Source organism: Anabrus simplex, chromosome 2 (genome assembly GCF_040414725.1).
Source record: "Anabrus simplex isolate iqAnaSimp1 chromosome 2, ASM4041472v1, whole genome shotgun sequence".
NCBI classification, from domain to species: domain Eukaryota; kingdom Metazoa; phylum Arthropoda; class Insecta; order Orthoptera; family Tettigoniidae; genus Anabrus; species Anabrus simplex.
This window is the reverse complement of record NC_090266.1, coordinates 1,202,468,701-1,202,487,703: the sequence shown is the minus strand read 5'-3', so window position 1 is coordinate 1,202,487,703 and position 19,003 is coordinate 1,202,468,701. Positions and strand designations below refer to the sequence as shown.

Sequence of the window (19,003 nt, the reverse complement as noted above, 5' to 3'; positions counted from 1 at the left end):
AGGACGACTAGATAAGTCAGATGGAAGTGGACCAAGCACATCACAACTAAACAACCATGCTCTAGCTTTTCTCTTTTCTGAAGTGCGATATGAAGTAAATAACATTGAAACAGATAGAACGAAGAATGTTGGTATTACAAGTGCAATGAAACTACCCTTCTTTTTCTGATGAAGAAAGTAATTTTTTGTGGATGTCAGGATGGTGTCCAAAAGCTACTAACAACTGGACGATTAATGAGGACGGAAATTTTACAGGTATGTTATCATTGAAGCATATTTTTCGCTTCGCAGAAGACTCTACACGTGTTATAATTAACGCAAAACAACAGCTTATTCTGATCCATGATCAAAGTGATTACAATTCTCTTAAAGCAGCAGAAACACCAGTAGACTCGAAAATTACACTTCATCATATATTATGGAGGATTCCACATGTAACATTATCTGATTGTGAAAAACTTTGATTGCTCAAGATTGTAGAAAATGATACACCATTACCTATACGTTTCCAAAGTTGGGAGCTGCATGAATATCCTGTGTTACCACCTACAAACAAGCATAGCTGAGCTGTTAAAACATCACGTTTTACTGAGAAGCCCTTGTATATTATTATGGATTATTTATGGATTTCAAACCCATCCATCGTAAATTCAATCACGAAAAAGATAGCTCATAGTTTGATCACTGAAAATTAAGAAATGTTAGACTATATCTCAATGAAATTACATATCCCTACAAAGACATGGATATTAATTTTGAGAAAAATAAATTTGGGATGCTCTATGACATGTTTTGTAAATTCCCATCATTGTATTATCAGAAAGAAGATCGTCCGCTATTTTCGCCTCAAGATTTAAAAATAAAGCACCGATTGAAGTTATAGACTGCTCTCATCATGAAGAATCTATAAAAGAATCTCCTGTCGATATTCATTTAGAATTTCACACATCTGAAAACATTCCTGTTAACACAGCAGCCTATTGTCTCATTCATATGAGTGATGTTACTTACCATCCGCTAACGAATATTGTTACATGACTATAAACCACCCTTTATCAACAACATTAGTTTGTGCTTCAACATCGTCCGCTATTCAACAGAAAGAGTACACAGTTAATAACCAACAAAACTGTCAATATGCTTGCTGTTCGCATGCCCATACACAACATCTTATTTATCACACACAAGTAAGTGAGGCTATTAAGATGTTCTATAAACATAGAACCTTATATGAGATGCCAAAATATCTCATTCAATATTTACAGCCAAGATTTTTATCTACATACGCTGTCCCTTACATACATGATTTTTGGGACATCCTTCTTCTAAACAGTAAGATGTCAATCGATGTAGCTTTATGCAGAACCTGTCAACGTCATTACAAGCATTGAGGTAAAAATGGTGATGATGATTGGGATAGACCAAATCCAGGGACTGAACACTGTACACAGTGTCTTGATGAACTTTTTCCATTCATTTCAGTACATGATGATGATGATGATGATGATGATGATGATGATGATGATGATGATGATGATTCAGAAAAGGAACAAACCACATGAATAACAACAAGGTAAGAACTGCATTATCTTCTTTGTAAAGCAAAACATACCTTGTATAATATATTTCATAAACATTAAATGCTTTGTTTAATTTGAATGTTGCAGGAGGCATTTCAATTTTGGAAGCATGCTACCTCTTCGCAAAATGCTGTCAAGGAGCATAACAACCTTGTCAGCAGCAAAACAAAAATGGTTGTAGTACACCGTTATAATTTTGTAAATAAATATTTTATTGCATTCAAAATGTTGTATTTATTGCATCCCTTTGCCTCCTTACACCTACTCATTCTATCTATAAAGGCTTGAATAAGTGACCTTGATAACGAACAAGGCTAAACATGCATAACTATGACGACTTCATCGCTGCAGGTTAAAAACAGAATAATAGCACGTGCTCACTCTAGCCTTAAGTATAAGATCGTGTTGTTATAGTAATGCCTGTTTAAACTTGTTCGATAGACACATAAAGCTATGCCTTGACAGAGGAGGAGGAGGAGGAGGAGAAGGAGGTCATAAGAGCCTACGTATAGCCACCATGTTTTGCAGTAGCCTCTAAGCTACCTTTCTCCATATAAGCCTGTATATAGCCGCCATCTTATGTAGTAGTTCCCCCTCAGCCAGCCTTCTCCATAAGAGAGTGTGTACAGCAGCCATCTTGTGCAAGCACCCTTAAGCCGTCTCATAAGAGCAGCTGCCATCTTGCGCAGTAGTCTCTACGCTAGCTTTCTCTATAAGAGCCTGTGTACAGCCGCCATCTTGCGCAAGCGTCCTTGGCCGTCTCATAAGAGCCCATGTATAGGCGCCATCTTGTGCAATCGTCCATGTCCAGCATCTTACTCCATAAGAGCCTATGTATAGCAGCCATCTTGCACAACCGCCCATAGCCGTCATCTTTCTCCATAAGAGCCCATGTACAGCCACCATCTTGTGCAAGCTCCCATGGCCAGCATCTTTCTCCGTAAGAGCCTACGTATACCCGCCATCTTGCGCAATCACCCATAGCCTTCATCTTTCTCCATGAGAAGCCATCTTGCACAAGCGCCCCTAGGCAGTCTCATAAAGAGCTGTGTATAGCTGCCATCTTGTGCAATTAGTGTCAGAAAGGGCATCTTGTCATAAAACTGAGGTTAGGCCCCTCCCTTGGGTTAGACTTGCTCTCGTATGAGTCAGGAAGGGCAACTAGCTGTGAAAGTGTAGTTAGGCCACTAAAGATAGCGACTGTAAATTTAGGCTCGCTCTCTTATGCAAAAATCCCCAAATCGGCATTGTACACCTACTATACTAGGGGACAATGACCTTAGTCGGTAATCGGCATTGCTACACTACTAGGTGCTGACAGCTGTCAAAAAGCACGTGGCTTTGTTTACAAACAAGAGCACGTGGCTTTGTTTACAAATTATAATTTCGCGCGTGTCGAATTCAAATTTCCTGCGCTGCTGAGTCAGCAGTCACGTGACCCGCTCCGCGGCCTCTGATTGTCCCGCAGTGGGAGCCCCACTGCCCTACTACTAGCAACAAAATCTTTTCAACATGAACCCCAATATTCCAACCGCAAGAGCTAGAAACAGCCCCACCTATAAAGTACCAAAATTCATTCGTGGTTTCTTAAGAAAACATTATGTATTCAACAATAAATCCCTCCTAAAAAATTCTTTGTGAAATACTGAAGAAGTTTGATCTACAACCCAACCATAATTTATGTTCTTACGATACCACAAACATGTTCCCAAACATTCCCACTAAAGAAACTGTTAGAATTATCCATGACAACATCAGTAAACACAGAGGCCTTAGTAAAATGGAAATTGAAGAATTCATGAAGATATTAAATTTTGTTCTAAACAATAATTACTTCTCTATTAATGGAAAATACTATCAGCAGAAAGGCTTAGCAATGCGAGACCCTCTTTCTGGCATGCTAGCGGATATTTACATGGATTCGATAGAATATACAAAAACTATTTCACAAATAAAGGGTATTTGTTTATGGCTCATATTTGTTGACGATACTTTCGTGATCATCAACGAAGACACTACTAATAGTGACGATATATTAGTTTCATTAAACAAAATAGACCCTAATATCAAATTTACCAAAGAAGATGAGGTCAAAAATTCTTTAAATTTTTTAGATTTAACAATTACACACTTGAATAACACCTTTAAATTTCAAATTTATAAGAAACCTACTCATTCACTCATAACTATTACAGATTCTTCCTTGCATCCTTAAGACCCAAAAACAAGCCGCCTTACATAGTCTAATATATAGGGCAATAAAAATTCCTCTTTCTCCAAAAAAATATGGAAATAGAACTAAATTATATAAGACAATTAGCTCAGTTCAATGGCTTTAAAATAAATATGATCAACTGCTTAATTAATGAGATCAAAATTAGACTATCTTCCAATCTAGTACCAGATAAATCTAAGAAAAATAGCCACGCCACATTTATGTACAACAGCCCGGCTATTCATCAGATCACCAATGTTCTAAAAAAAAAAAAAAAATCAACATAGCCTTCAGGACAGTAAATAATAACCAGAATATATTTCTCAACCACAATAAGGTCAATAATCATAACAACGTTTACTCAAGATCTGGGGGTTTATAGATTAAAGTGTACACAGTGTGGGTTCACGTATCTCGGTCAAACAGTAAGAAGCTTTTACACAAGGTATCTCGAACACTACAATGCTCCCATACATAACAAGTATTCAGCCATGAGCCAGCATATGAGTGAAACGGGACAAAAATTCACCTCAAGAGAGAAAGATTTGACGATTGTTAGAAGCCTAGGTAAGAGAAAATTACTGAGTGAGATGGAAAACTTGTACATTTATTTGGACCAAACTTATAATAAAGATAATAATCTTAACGACGTCATTGACAACAAAAAATCCGTTATATGAGGCAACTCCAAGGTTAATTCAGGCTGTAAATCAGAATGAAGTCCCCAGTATTTTTCAGTCACAGCACACATTCGTTCCAATTACCACGCCTAATGCTAGGCCCACCCAATCCAATTCGAGTAAGGCCTCTCTAAGCAATAACACAGGCGCACATAACACAATTCAATCCCTTTTCCCCTCTAGACTCCACCCCTCCATTAGCGCATCAATACTTCACTAGAAGTAAAAAGGTTAGTCATTCAGAGGCAACCAGCACAAGTGGATCCAGCTAACATCCCACTGAATAAGCAAGTCCACTACAATTATGGGATATTACACTGTTATCTTTATAACTATTAAGCGGGCTCTACATTCGTAATTCTAAAATTCTTTTTCTCTTATTCAATTACAGACAATACTCATAAATCATCCCAAGGGTGGAACAAAGTACCAACGAGAACATTAATCCGAAAAGAACGACACAAAAATCCCAAGAAACATTTTATCAGATGAGCACCTGAGTAATGGATGATAATGACAACATTTTCCAACATACACGATTTTAACTTCTAAAATAGTACCATCCAACCTTGCTTCATCCTAATGGGATATTCAAGCTCAACAAGACTGACAATATACCACGGTTCCGGTTTTGTAGCTGCCGTACTTACGACATAGGTGATCATAAGCACCTTTGGATGAACACATTTTTACAAACTATCAACCTAATAATTCATCCAATAGTTGGTGAAGTTCCAATTTGCACTTTGGACAATTTTTAGTCAATGTATGATAGTTTCAACTGCTTCCCTGTCACAAAGTCTGGGTTTTAATTTAATGCACACATTTTAAACCTATGTAAACATCACCTGAAGCACAACTTTTTTGTATAAAATTTTTTTTAGCATCAGACCATTGTGTTTAGTTTTAAGTTCAAATGTTTAACTGGATTAAGGATTTGACGTTAAGATTATTAGGCTGAAGATGCCCAAACCTAAGGCAAAACCTGTACCTAATTAGTATATGTAATTCATGTAGGATTTAATCGCTACAGAATATAATTGTATTGAATAGGTGGACACAGTAAATTTTATTCTTATAGCTTACAATCGCACTATAATCGTCCTTTCCTTCCTTAAATTCATTTCTAAAAAGCAACGCTTTTCGTTGTAACATTGCTCCAGATATTGGACTTCCCTTCTGCCTCTGTTGACTAAACCACAAAAACAATGGCTCACTCACATTTTTACATTCAGACTTCCTCGTGCATTTTCTATCAGAAGCATTTTCTGAGTACCTACCAGAAGAATACTTTTCCAGGTAATGTCTATTGCATTGCTTATCACCAAAGGTCACTTCTCCAACTGTGTATTCAACTGCTAGCATTTTAATTGTCTCCCCATAATCAAGGTTTTTTTTTTTTAACTTCTAATTTCACTTATAACAATACAAACTTCCAGTTGCTTTTACTGTCCATCATGATCCAATGTACAGCAGCACTGCTAACAACCACTACGTACTGTACACTGTTCTATGTAGCAAGTCAGACAGACAAGCAGTGAGTGGGTGCAGGCGCATTCTCTACCGGTGGAGATGAGAGAAGATGTGATAACAAACACGCGTGTGATTTCAGCAGTAGGGGGGAGGGGGGCACAGTATGACGACATGGCGGGAAAGTAGGGAATGAAATGTTGTAAAGACTCATTTTAAATTTGCGATAAAAATTCAAATAACAGCCGGATTTAACAGAATTTTGGATTTCCGAGACTCAGATTTGCAAGACTCTATTGTACACAGTAAGCAGGTTCAGGATACAGAAAGAGAAAGGGTGGCATACAGGGATGCTGGAGTACAAAATAGCAAGGGAATGCCCAGAAGAACTATGTCTAAAGTGGGGGAAAGACAAAAATTCTTGGTGGAATGATTAAGTGAGAGAAGCTTGTAAATGTAAACAGAAAGTGTATCAAAAATGGCACCAAATAAGAACTGAAGCAGACAGGAAATTCTACCCAGGTGAATGAAACAGAATGAACAAATAATTGTTGAAACAAAGAAGAGATTGCAGGAAGATTTCAGTAATAACCTGGAAAGGATTTGTCAAGCAGCAGCGAAAACTTTCTGAACAGAAATAAAGAATATTAGAATGGCAGGGAATAAGGAAGTGAATTTTGAACATTTTCCCAACATAATTTCTATTGACGTTGTGAATGACCGAGCTAAATAGGAAGAGGATAATGTTACTGAAATTACGTTTGAGGAAATGGAAAGAATAAAATCCGTTGTCGAAAAGCAGCAGAAATAGATGAAATTGGACCTGAAATGGTGGAACATAGTGGAAGGCAGGGAGTAATAATAGAGTGATAAGATTACTGTAGCATGGAATGTTAGTGCAGTACCTCCTAGTTGGATAAAACCAGTAACCGCACCTATCTACAAGCCAAGTGAACAGGAAAGACTGCAGCAACTATTAACGTATCTCATTGAAGAATATACCAGACAAGGTGTTCAGTGGTATTTTGGAAGGGAGGATGCAATCAGTGGTTGATAGAAAGTAGGATGGAAACCAGTGCGGTTTCAAACCACTGAGGCGATACCAAGATCAGATTTTCAGTATACACCAGGTACAATAATTGAAAAATGCTACGAGAGAAATAGACAGTTATATGTAACATCTGTTGATTTATTTCTTATACAGAAGGCATGCAGTGATGTTCTGGTATCTAAATTAAACAACCTACTATGTTTCATTGCAATTAAAGCCTTTGATACACGATGTTCCATTTAAAACTACAGCAATAAATTACTATCTTTAACCCAATCGCATCATTTGACGACCCTAGCTCGTCATAGTTATTCGTGGCATATGAATCAAATGACGAGCTCTGCTCGCGGCGATGCACAGCTGTACATTAATCCATGTAGTTCAGTCACTAACCCACAGACACCGCTTGTATGCATTCTGAGCTGAAGTTTACACATGTGGCTTTGGTTTTTTCCCTTTCACCGGGTTCTCACACACTTCCGGAACATGAGATAAGAGAATCTTTCTCCATATAAATTCGCTCTTGTCAGTTGCCATCATGGCGTCAAGCAGGTGTGCTGGTGTTGATGAAGAAGGAATACGGAAGCTAATAGATAGTGTTTTAGAGAGTGATATTGAAGGCAGTGGTGTTTGTGACGACAAAATAGACCCTGAAGTCCTTAGTTCGAGTACTAGCGATGTGTATAATAGTTCTGATGACACGGAAAGTGATGCAGATAACGGCGGTGTGCTGAGTCTTTCGAAACGAGCTCATACCTCGGCACAGACTAACTTGACTGACTGGAACTGGACAAAAAGTGACAATAAACCTGTTGTACATAAGTTCAGTGAATACAGTGGGGTTAGTGAAAACTTATTGAAAAAGTTTGATACGCAGCCACTATCTGAACTCTCAGTTTTTTGTGAATACATGGACCCTTTGTTTGACAAAATATCTGTCAAGACAAATTCATATGCAGCAGAACAGTTGAGCAATCCTGCCAGAAAAATTTGAAAGACGATGACAAATGGTTTGAGACTACACCCGACGAAATTAGGGCATATTTTGCGTTAGTTATACTAATGTCTCAAATGCGAAAGTCAAGAATACAGTTATACTGGAGTAAAAACAGGTGTATAAACACTCCTATTTTTCGTGAAACCATGAGCAGGGGAAGATTTATTATAATTTCACGATTTTTACATTTTGTTGACGATGAACAAGTCGATAGTAGTGACAAACTAAGAAATATTAGACCTATAATACAACATTTCTGCTCCAAATTTTCAGAATTATATTTACCTTCACAAGACATTGCTCTAGATGAAAGTCTAATGAAATTCAGAGGCCGCATTTCATATGTCCAGTGTAATAGGTCTAAACGTTCTAGGTTTGGAATAAAAATTTACAAAATTTGTGAATCAAGTTCTGGCTACTGTCTATCTTTCAAAATTTATGTAGGTGATGATGTAACAGATCCAAGTCTGCCAGCAAGTACAAACGTTGTTCTCAACATGTGTGAACCCTTGTTAGGCCGAGGACATACATTGTTTTTAGATAACTGGTATTCTTCCCCAGATTTATTCAAAAGGCTAAACGACAAGCAGATGAATGTAATTGGAACTGTTAGACAGAACCGAAAAGACATGCCTCGCGATGTCAGTAAGATGAAACTAAAACGTGGAGAGTATGAGACGTGGGCTGCCAACAGTATGTTGTGTGTGAAGTGGAAAGATAAAAAGGATGTTTGCTTTCTCACCACTAAACACAGAGACAGGCAAACTCAGACAAAAGAGAGGACAAACCCCAAGGGAAGAAGTGATAAAGCCCAAGTGTGGCCTTGAATACCAGAAGGGGATGGGTGGTGTTGACCTTCAGGATCAGGTTACAGCTCTGTTTCCCGTCATGCGACGCACAGTGAAAGGGTACAAGAAAATATTCTTTTACCTCCTAGATATGTGCATTTTCAATTCCTTCATTGTGTATCACAAGATCGCTGCTAGCAGAAAGACGAGCTACATGGACTTCCGAACTAGCATTGCACAGCAGCTACTAGAGACTGTTCAGTTGCCGGAGTACTCGGTTCGAGGTCGACCTTCAGCGAGCACCACTCCCACCAGATTACAAGCTAAATCATGGGCCCCACTTTCCCATGCGTATTCCCCCTACAGAGAAGAAATCAAAAGTCACACGAAGGTGTGTTGTGTGCTACAGCCGGGGTAAAAGAAGCAAAAGTTGCTGGCAGTGCAAAAAGTGTGGCGTAGCTCTTCACTTAGAAGAATGTTTTGAGGTGTACCACACCCAGCAGACGTACTAAAATAGCGGCATTGGTAAGTTTATTACTTCGTTATCATGCATGCAAATTTTCAGAAAGGAATATTTACTGGTTGGTTTTGTATATTTTCTAAATAATAGTGTGATGACGACGGCCGTAGAGCGGTATTTAAATGTGATTTCTTAATGAACTCCTATGGTATTTAAATGTGAGGCGAATGGGTTAAGTATGTCAAAGTTATTTTATGACAAAAATGATTACTACCATTAAGTTTATGATAGTTTTGTTGATCTTTCCCTTGTTAGGAATATTGTAAAGATTTCTAGCCTAGTTTTCTTTCCTGTACACCTTCTATACAAATACCAACTTTCATGTCAATCATTTCAATAAATTTGGCATGATGCTGAGTCACTTCAAATAGATAAAAATGGCCCTGAAGGTGGAAATGATTATTATACATCTTGACCAACATAGAAACAAAGACCAAGAGTGTTGACTGTGCGGTTAGGGGGACACAGAAGTGAGCTTGCAATTCAGGAGATAGTGGATTCGAACCGCACTGTCGTCAGTCTGAAGATGATTTTCCCATGAAGCAAATGGGACTATACCTTAATTAAGGGCACACTGCTTCCTTCCCACTCCTGGACCTTTTAACCCAATGTCGCTATAAGACCTATCTGTGTCGGTGCGACATAAAACAACTTGCAAAAAGAAAAAACAAGAACAAAGAATATCTGAAAATTCAAAATATACAGACAGACAATTATATTACCTGTATAATTTCAGCAGCCTTCTTCCACTGGTAGGCAATTATTGCAGCTCCAAGGGCCTTTAATAGTAAACCAGCTTCGATGTAATGATTAATGGCTGCTTCTTGTTGCTGGTGACTCATTAGGTGGTCACCCCATTTTTCCTCAAGAAGTACAACTTCTGTAATAACACAGTGTAACATATTTAGCACAAACCTTCCTGACAATGATGCAAGATAAATTAACTGAACTTGTTGAACGTGAAAGCATTAGTTAGAACAGACAAGTAAAATAAGGACCTAATCCACCACAGTGTACATCTCACATATGAAATATAAACATCTACATATGGTAGAACTGGTGCCTTAAATGAAATCTCTGATGGAGATCCGAATTCCATATGGACCGTATGTTTGAGAATGTCTCATTTGCCTCATAAGTAAGTTAAAGCATTCAGTAAAACCATTCACAAAATAAGGATGATTTGAATTATGTTCTGAAATGATCTTGATGAAAAAAAGATTTGTTTAAAAGACAGAGTGAAGAGGCAAAGAACACAGGCTCCCATACTGTCCTGAACATGTACCCATTACAACGGGGATAGGTATCAGACTCTGTAAGTACAAAAGCATAATAACTGCACAGTGGCATATAACGGGTAATCTTCAGATTATAATGGAATCTTACCATCAGTATTCATCTTTATCTTTTTGTATTTCTTTTTTCCATACTTCTCCAGCTTTTTCCTTATCTTATACTTCTCACATCAAGACTGAAGATCCGTCAAGATAGCCTCTCAATGAGTATTGAAAAAAAGCCCTTCTCATAAAGCAGGGAAGCAGAATTGAGCTATGAGGCTAAGAAGAAACAGGTGAACAACTAGGGTTGAGGTGGAGAAGACCTATATCTGTGAAGAAGGCAGTGTATGAAGCTGTGAGATAGTCCTTGTCCATTTGTGTATTCATGTTTCTACTCATCTCTCAAATCTGTTGCTCCCTCTTCCAATACTGACCTATCACCAAGTTTATCATATGAAGAGTTCCTATTCACATTCCTATCCTTCTACACATGATCAGAAAAAAAATATTAACTGGAGAATATCTCAACATTCTGTGGCAAATATAACCACCGAGGCCTATGGACTACTAAGATGACTGCTGTCCAGCCATAAGGCCAGATGGACTCAATCAGGATGACAATGTTAATGCTTTGGGAGCAAGACAAGCAGGATAGTGGGTGATTACAAAATGGGTGGGGAATAGATCACTCTTAAGGATCAATGGAGATATTTGTGAGTCATATTAGGGAGTGGTATATTTCACTAGGAAAGGCATCATACAGGATGTGGTCAAAGAGGCATTTATCGGGCACTACATTTGGTAATAGAGATGTAAAAGAAGCAAGCAGGGGGATACAAGAAAAGGTATTTGTATAATCTCAAATGGAGTACGCTTCAGGTGTGTTGGATGCATGTTAAGATTACTTGATAAAAGATCAATTATATTACCTGTATAATTAAACAACAATTACCTCAAAATTGAATAAAATTATTTTATATATATAATATATTATATATATACTCAAAAAATAAAATTGTAAAATTGTAATTGTAATTTTACGAGACATACACCAAAAGATTTTATTTGTCACTGTTCAACATAACTTTGCTACATCTATAACAGTTCATAATTTCACCATTGTATATGTATATCATTCCACCACATTCCCAGTCCATTCTTTCATCTCTCATCGCACCGCATAACTCTGTTTTAGGACTATAGTATACACTTATGTATCTTGGCTAGGCTGATGATGGTTCTTATAGGACCGAAACTAGTACCGTGTAATAGCACATTGTAATGTTTTTGTAAACATCGCATGATTGTCAAGTATTGAGAAGGTGGATTAAAAAAAAAAAATCTGTATTTATTCTGTGTGTAATCTTAATACAGAACCAACTATGAAATTTATAACCTTGAATCAATATATTTTACCAAAAAAGTGAAAAATTAGGGAAATATCATTGCTGGTTGTGTGAACAAGCCAACAATTAACTCTATGGGGAGTTACTATGGCAATCATCAAAGGAACATTTAAAAACTTTGTATATCTATAGCCTGCTACGATGTCCCTTAAGCCTCGTTAATGTGCCTGCTGGCTCGTTATAAGTTGTAGTTGCAGATTTCTCCGTTTGGCACTGACAGCTGACTCCTGAACACTAGCTTCAGCAGGTCTTTAGTCAAAGCAGGTAACGTCACACACGCAGAACATTGCGGCTTAAAGGTTTGCTATTTAAGTATTTTGGTTTCTGAAACATTTCCATTATTGCTGAAGCTGTACACCGCTAATAACTGGAATTAAGTTCTTGCAGATCATTGAAGTGGAATGCATTTAACTTTCAGTGCACGTGAGGAAGCTACTAACTTACAAAGCAAATAGTAAATATTTCTCCAAGTAAAACAAAACAAAAAAAAAGTAGAACTTTCTATGAACTTTTGTATCATACAAAAGAGTGCTATAAACACAGAGGTTGGTTAATGGAATGTGGAGTTCATGTCGCACTTAATAATGAGGTCCACAAGAGCATAATGACAGCTGTAGTGATCACCTTGCCTTCTGGAGTAGCGCAGGGTACCTCAGCCATGACCTTCTTCACTACAAAATGGTTATCTAACCATTGAAGCCTCTCATCGCTAATGGAGGAGAATGCCATAAGGTCTAAATACCCTACCCTAACATGATGAGTAGTGCTACATACATCATGAAGAGTGAAACATTTGTACACCTTTTCCATATATGTTGCGGTAGTCCCTGCTGTGGAGAATGGATTCAAGGATGATGGTTGACTGTCCTTTAAAAACTTAAGACCAAGTTTAGGAGAAAATATTTTCTTGATGTTCATTTCCTCAAAATATATAGGGAGAAAATGTTTCCTATTAAAAAATTCGACAAGCTTCACTGTGTCTGTAGACTGAAGCTCGTAGAGACTTCTTATGTATGCCCCCATTATATCTTCCTGCACATAAAACATAGTTCTTTCCAGCAACTGTGATCTTGGATTCTTAAGAATATGACAAAGGTCAAAGGATAAAAATAGCAGCCGACTTAGAATTTTTGGATGAGCCACAACGCTCTTCATTTGCTTGCTTGTAGAAAATTGTTTCACCATAACCACATTGGTCTTATGGTAATCATTATCAGTTACAACATGAAGTACAAAGAAACCACATCCTTTAACTTCGTTGACGTCATACTTGGTCAGGGTGTGATAATTTTTCATGAAGAAATATACCACAGGTAGTTTTTATTTAGTGGCAGGGCTCTGTTGAAGTCACGACAGGCCTAGCAAATCAGTGATGGATATCAACTCACTTTCAAAGAAATAAGGAACTTTCCAGACCATAATGATGTAACTAAATTATTTAACAGTCAGGATCATTTTTCTTATGAGATGCATTAGTTTGTGTTAGGCTGGATTGATCGTATCATTTAAATTAATATAGACATCATTTCCATAATCGTAATTAGATATGGATTTTCTTTGTAATTAAAATATCTAATAATAAAAATAATATGTTGTTTTACGTCCCACTAACTTTTTCAGTTTTTGGAGATGCCTACGTGCCGGAATTTAGTCCTGCAGGAGTTCTTTTACTTCATCGTGCTGACCACATGACACCTCGTAATCTGCAGGCCTTCAGGTTGAGCAGCGGTCACTTGGTAGGCCAATGCCCTTCAGGGCTGTACTGTCATGGAGTCAGGTTTTTTTTTTTTTTTTTTTTGGAGTTCTTTTACGTGCCAGTAAATCTGCCGACATACGGTCTACGTACGGAGGGGTATTGTAAAATTCTAATGATCGCCCGGAAGTTGTTATGGTATACTGATGAAATTTTGTTAATGTTATCATTGGTCCTTAAGTGCAGGATGCTTAGAAAATCAGCTCATGATGTCCTTTCTTGCTTTTACAGTCAGTGCCAGAAATGACTGAAGTGTAAGACGGAGAAGACTGAAGGCTCGCTCCCACCTAGTGGAATCGAATCAAACCGAACAGCCGAAATTTCCACTCGACCGCTCACGTCTAGCGGAACAGAATCAAACGGGATTCTACGGGAAACTTCAGGCCAGCAATGGACGGTCTGATAGAATGTGTGAGGAGGCAGAAAAATACAAGAGATCGGAGAAGTTTCTGGGTGCATGAAATTAACAAGTGAACCGAAAGAAGAGTATTCAAACTTATTTGAATGCTTGTTGCAATGGTAGGCCTACTTCAGAGTTACTGTATTGCAATTTCAACGACTATTTCAGATAGTAGAATTTAACAGAAAAGTTCAATTTTACAGGAGGAAATGCTACCTCAGGTGCATTGGGAGTCCGTGATCATTTTTAAAACAACTTTAATGCAGCAGATTGTGTCCTGTGGCAGGATGAAATCATTAATCGAGGTAGCCTCAACATTATTTTTTTACAATTTGCTTAACGTCGCACCGGCACAGATAGGTCTTATGGCGACGAAGGCATAGGAAAGGGCTAGGACCGTGGCGTTAATTAAGGTATAGGCCAAGCATTTGCCTGGTGTGAAAATGGGGAAACCACGGAAAACCATCTTCAAGGCTGCCGACTGGGTTTCGAACCCGCTATCTCCCAAATGAAAACTCACACCTACGCGGCGGCCCTAACCACACAGAAACTCTCTGTAACATTAATTAAAGACCGGGAAGTGTATTTATTGTCCACAACAGAGCAATTTAGTATACAGTAGCTTACTGTTTGTTAGGAACACACATACGACAGTTTGAAACCTAGGGAATGCCACTTAGAAATCGTTCACTGTAAATATAATAACCATGCGAGATGTGATGTCAATTATCGTTCTGATATACTGTATGTGGACTCCAACATAACATGATTTTGTGATGAAGTCAACAAAAATTATGAAATAAATTGTATATAGTCTACAGTAATCTACCACAAAACTGCATATTCCAGAAAGTTTGGTTTTTCATCGCCTTGCTTATTTCCTCCCAGGCATTATTTTTTTATGTTGTTGTAGTAATGTTCGTGGGTCTTGTAGTAGAGGAAATTATATTTTTGAATTAAACTGATAAGTTTACCGTGTCTTGTATTAATAAATTAAATAAACTAACACAAAACAGAACGTTCGCGACCGTATCCAAGAAACAGCTGACTTTCCAGCTGAAGGCGATACACATTTGCCACCAAATGGTCGTCCGTAAGATCTCGACCCGACCGTCTACGAAGTTGCACGAATCTTGATAATTCTGTTCGATTCCACTCCGCTAGTCAAAAAATATTCTTGGCAGAGAATCCTGTTCCATTCAGTTCGGTTTGATTCGACTTGTGGCGATCTCTATCTCCCATTTAAACGCATGTTAAAAGCAAATTCTGTTTGGTTCGATTCCATTCCATTCCACTAGGTGGGAGCAGGCCTTGAGGCTCGCAGTATGATAAAGTTCCTGCATTTGAAGGGCAATAGAGCTGGGAAATGCATGATGGTATGAAGGCAGTGTATGGAAATGATTGTCCATCTTATGACACTACTGTGAGGTGGAAAATAAATTTTCAAACTGGTCACAAGTCCCTCTCAGACGAGCCAAAAAGGCAAAGGTGCAAAAGTCAGCAGGGAAGGTTATGCTGTCAGTTTTCAAATCAAACCACTTTATTTGGAAATGAGGTGACTACCTCAGTGGCAAATGGTACACTAAAATACATTATTATCAAGCACTAAATTTTAAATTAACAAGAAAAGACATTTTCCTAGAATACAGTATTATACAATTTACTCTAAAATTTTTTCTATTGAACACACAGCTCATATTTAATAAATTTATATTGTTTACAATATTCTACTTAAAATATCTCCTGTACTTACAAACATAGTCAACTCATATATAGTATGTGGAATTACTTCAAATAATACTATAAAACTGCTATAAAATTAAAATTTACATTGCATTTTTAATTTTATTTTATTTACCCATTTTGGAACCTAAGTAGCATGACTACCTGCTGCATCTTCCCCAGAGCCCCTTTTACCACTGCTTTTCAGAGTTCCTGATTGTCCTGGGATTGTCATAAAGTGATCATCACAGATTACCTTGAATGGGGTAAAACTATCACTGGTGCATACTACAGCAATCGTCTGCAAAAGTTGCAAAATGCTCTAATTCAGAAACGCTGCAGTATGGTTTCCAGAGGCCTTCAACTCCTAGCTTACAATGCACTAGTTCACTCCTCTCAAGTTGCAATTCACAAAACCAGGGTGTGTGACTTTGAAGTCTTGCAGCATTCGTCTTATTCTCCTGACATCGCACCAAGTGACCAGAAAGGAAAAATCTGTTATGGGATTGCTAATTTGACAACACAGATGACATCATTCGTGAAGTCAAAGAGTGGTTTAAGGTACAAAAAGCAGACTTTTATAATAATGGTATTCAGAAGGTCAAGAAATACTGGGGAAAATTTGTGAATCCAGATGATGACAACGTAGAGAAGAGTTAACGACTACAAATCAAAACAAATGTTCTATAAACAAATGTTAAAGGTGATAATTAAAACTTTACGATACCCTCTCATATATGAGCACCTTCAAATACTACCGGAATGAGCCAGGATCGAACCTGCCAAGTTGGGGTCAGTACGCTAGCGCTTCAACGGTTAGAACCACTCAGCCTGGCTAAATATCTAAGCAATTGCTAATAAATGGTAGATGAATGTCAACCTGCTTCTAACAAAGTCTGCCATGGCTTATTACTTTTAATAATCTGATCAAAACCTGATTAAAAAATTCTTCATCCACACTTACTAAACACAGATACTCTGATATTGGAAAGATACTCATGCAGCCGGCAAAAAGGGTATAGTATATACTTTGCATTTGTTTTGTAATTCCTTATGATTCTGCCACATGGCAAAATAAATATTCTGTGTGATTGATATTGGAGTGTCTCATGGTCAACTGTATTGCCTGGCTTTCTTCATTGGAGCTAGAGAATGCTATTTGAAAGGATCACTTCACCAAAGATACAAGCAGTCTGACAACTGAAAAATAAACCTCACCAACTCATTGTATAATTTGGATTCAATTAAAACTGAGACCAAAAAATAGTGCTATACCTCCAACAAATGCTCCAATACTGGAACAAAAACTGCTACCTCTAAAAGTTTATCTAATACAGAGATGTGGGTAAAGAATGCATTTAGTGGGAAAAACATTAACAGCTAACAGAACCACGACAGCTGCCAGATGAATGCTGTTAGAAGGAAAGTGAGTTGTGAGAAAGTAATGATAAAATAATAGGAAGCTCTTTAAAATTATCTTCAGATGTTAATGAATTCTTAAAACTTTCATATTCATAGAAGCCAAGAAAAACACCACGGAAAATTCATAAAGTAGCAATGAGAAATAAAAGAGTCAATGATAGCAACAGCATGATACAGAACGTTACTAATGAAGTGGCTAATAGCAAGGATAATATTAGATGGCTGACAAGAACATACCTGTAGGGGACAGTTTGCGGGCAAGTTCAATAGCCTTGGCAAAAGCTGAACCAGCAGAGTACATCTGGAAGGCCAATTCCTTTTCATTAAGCTCTTCATAAATTTGCCCGGCTATTTCATAATTTTTCTTCTTTTTCAATGTATCAAGAATTATTTCAGTTAGCTCTTTATCATTCAGCAATTCCTTCTTCTGGATCATTATCCTAAAAGCAGATCAACAGAATACATTCAATAAGGAAATTATACAGGGGGAGAGATTTATCAAGGAAAGATGCAAGAGACAAATAAATTGAAGAAACCTATTCTAGGAAGATGCTGAAATACAAACCTACTTTGAGCAACATTTAGATCCCTAGATTCAATGTGTATTGTGCGTTTGAGTCATCAGCCCACACACTGGTAAAGTCCTTTATCAGGCATCTTGGCTGACATATACATACCTGCCAACTTTTAAAAACCAAAAATCAGGAGATTTTGATATGAAAATCAGGAAAAATCGGGAGATACAATTGGTCAAAACAGCTTAATCTACATGTCTTGCGCAATACAATACTATGATACATATGTAACACTTATAGTATCAAAACCCGACTGTTGCTATACGAGGCTACAAGGCTGAAAATAACACACCTCTATTCCCTCACAAGAAGTATGTGAGTGAGATTATCAGTCTCTAATAAGCCTTCCGAAAATAGTATGAACTCATGCTCCACACGTATGTGTCGGTCATGCTCTAAAATGCCCGCGCTATTATGCGAAGCACAATGCTATTTGTATCAAATAACTAGCTGTTGTACCCATCCTTCGCTATGGAATTTTGAGAAAGACTGTCCTTATAGTTTTCCCAACTGAAGTCAACATAGGTCGTTAAAATGATGTCAGTATGAATGTCACGATTAAAAGTAATGTTGTCTTATGAAATATTTGATAACATGAAAAACAGCACATTTTCTCACTTTTAAAGTAAAGCACCAGTTTCGATCTAACCTTCAAAGTTTCAGAGCTAGAATGACCAGGCCGCAGACAGCCACTAACACTCCTGTGTCATTATTCTACTTATGATGATGCTTGTTGTTTAAAGGAACCTAACATCTAGGTCATCGGCCCCTAATGGTACAAAATGCGACGAAATGTATTGACAATTTAAAAGTCCAAAATCATCCACTGACCAGAATTCAAAATGTGCTGTTCTTCACATAGTGGCTACTAACCATAGGCAAGGCACACGCATGGTGTCACTCATAGAGTGGTACTAATCACAGGTACTGTAAAACTCACCCTGATTCACACGCTGTTGTTACTAGTCACAAATATATTGTGTACCTAACATAGTGGTACTACGCGCAAGTAAAAGCGACCCAGCGTGGTGGTACTAATTATAAGTAGTCTCCTGGTTCTAATTCAAACATCCCTAGGTTGCCCCTTTTAGTCGCCTATTACGACAGGCAGAGGATATCTTGGGTGTATTCTTTACCTGCATACCCC

At 37.7% G+C, this 19,003-nt stretch overlaps 1 protein-coding gene across 1 annotated transcript in view; it reads right to left on the bottom strand.

Moving 5' to 3' along the window:
• The window catches only part of Oseg2 (intraflagellar transport protein Oseg2), an 892,258-nt gene that overhangs the window by 454,049 nt on the left and 419,206 nt on the right, over window positions 1-19,003 (bottom strand). Inside the window, exons 15-16 of the mRNA XM_067142201.2 lie at window positions 17,519-17,721; window positions 10,024-10,181 (exon numbers count right to left, since the gene is read on the bottom strand). Of these exons, the coding sequence (XP_066998302.2) occupies window positions 10,024-10,181; window positions 17,519-17,721 (361 nt within the window). The remainder of the gene's footprint in view (window positions 1-10,023; window positions 10,182-17,518; window positions 17,722-19,003) is intronic.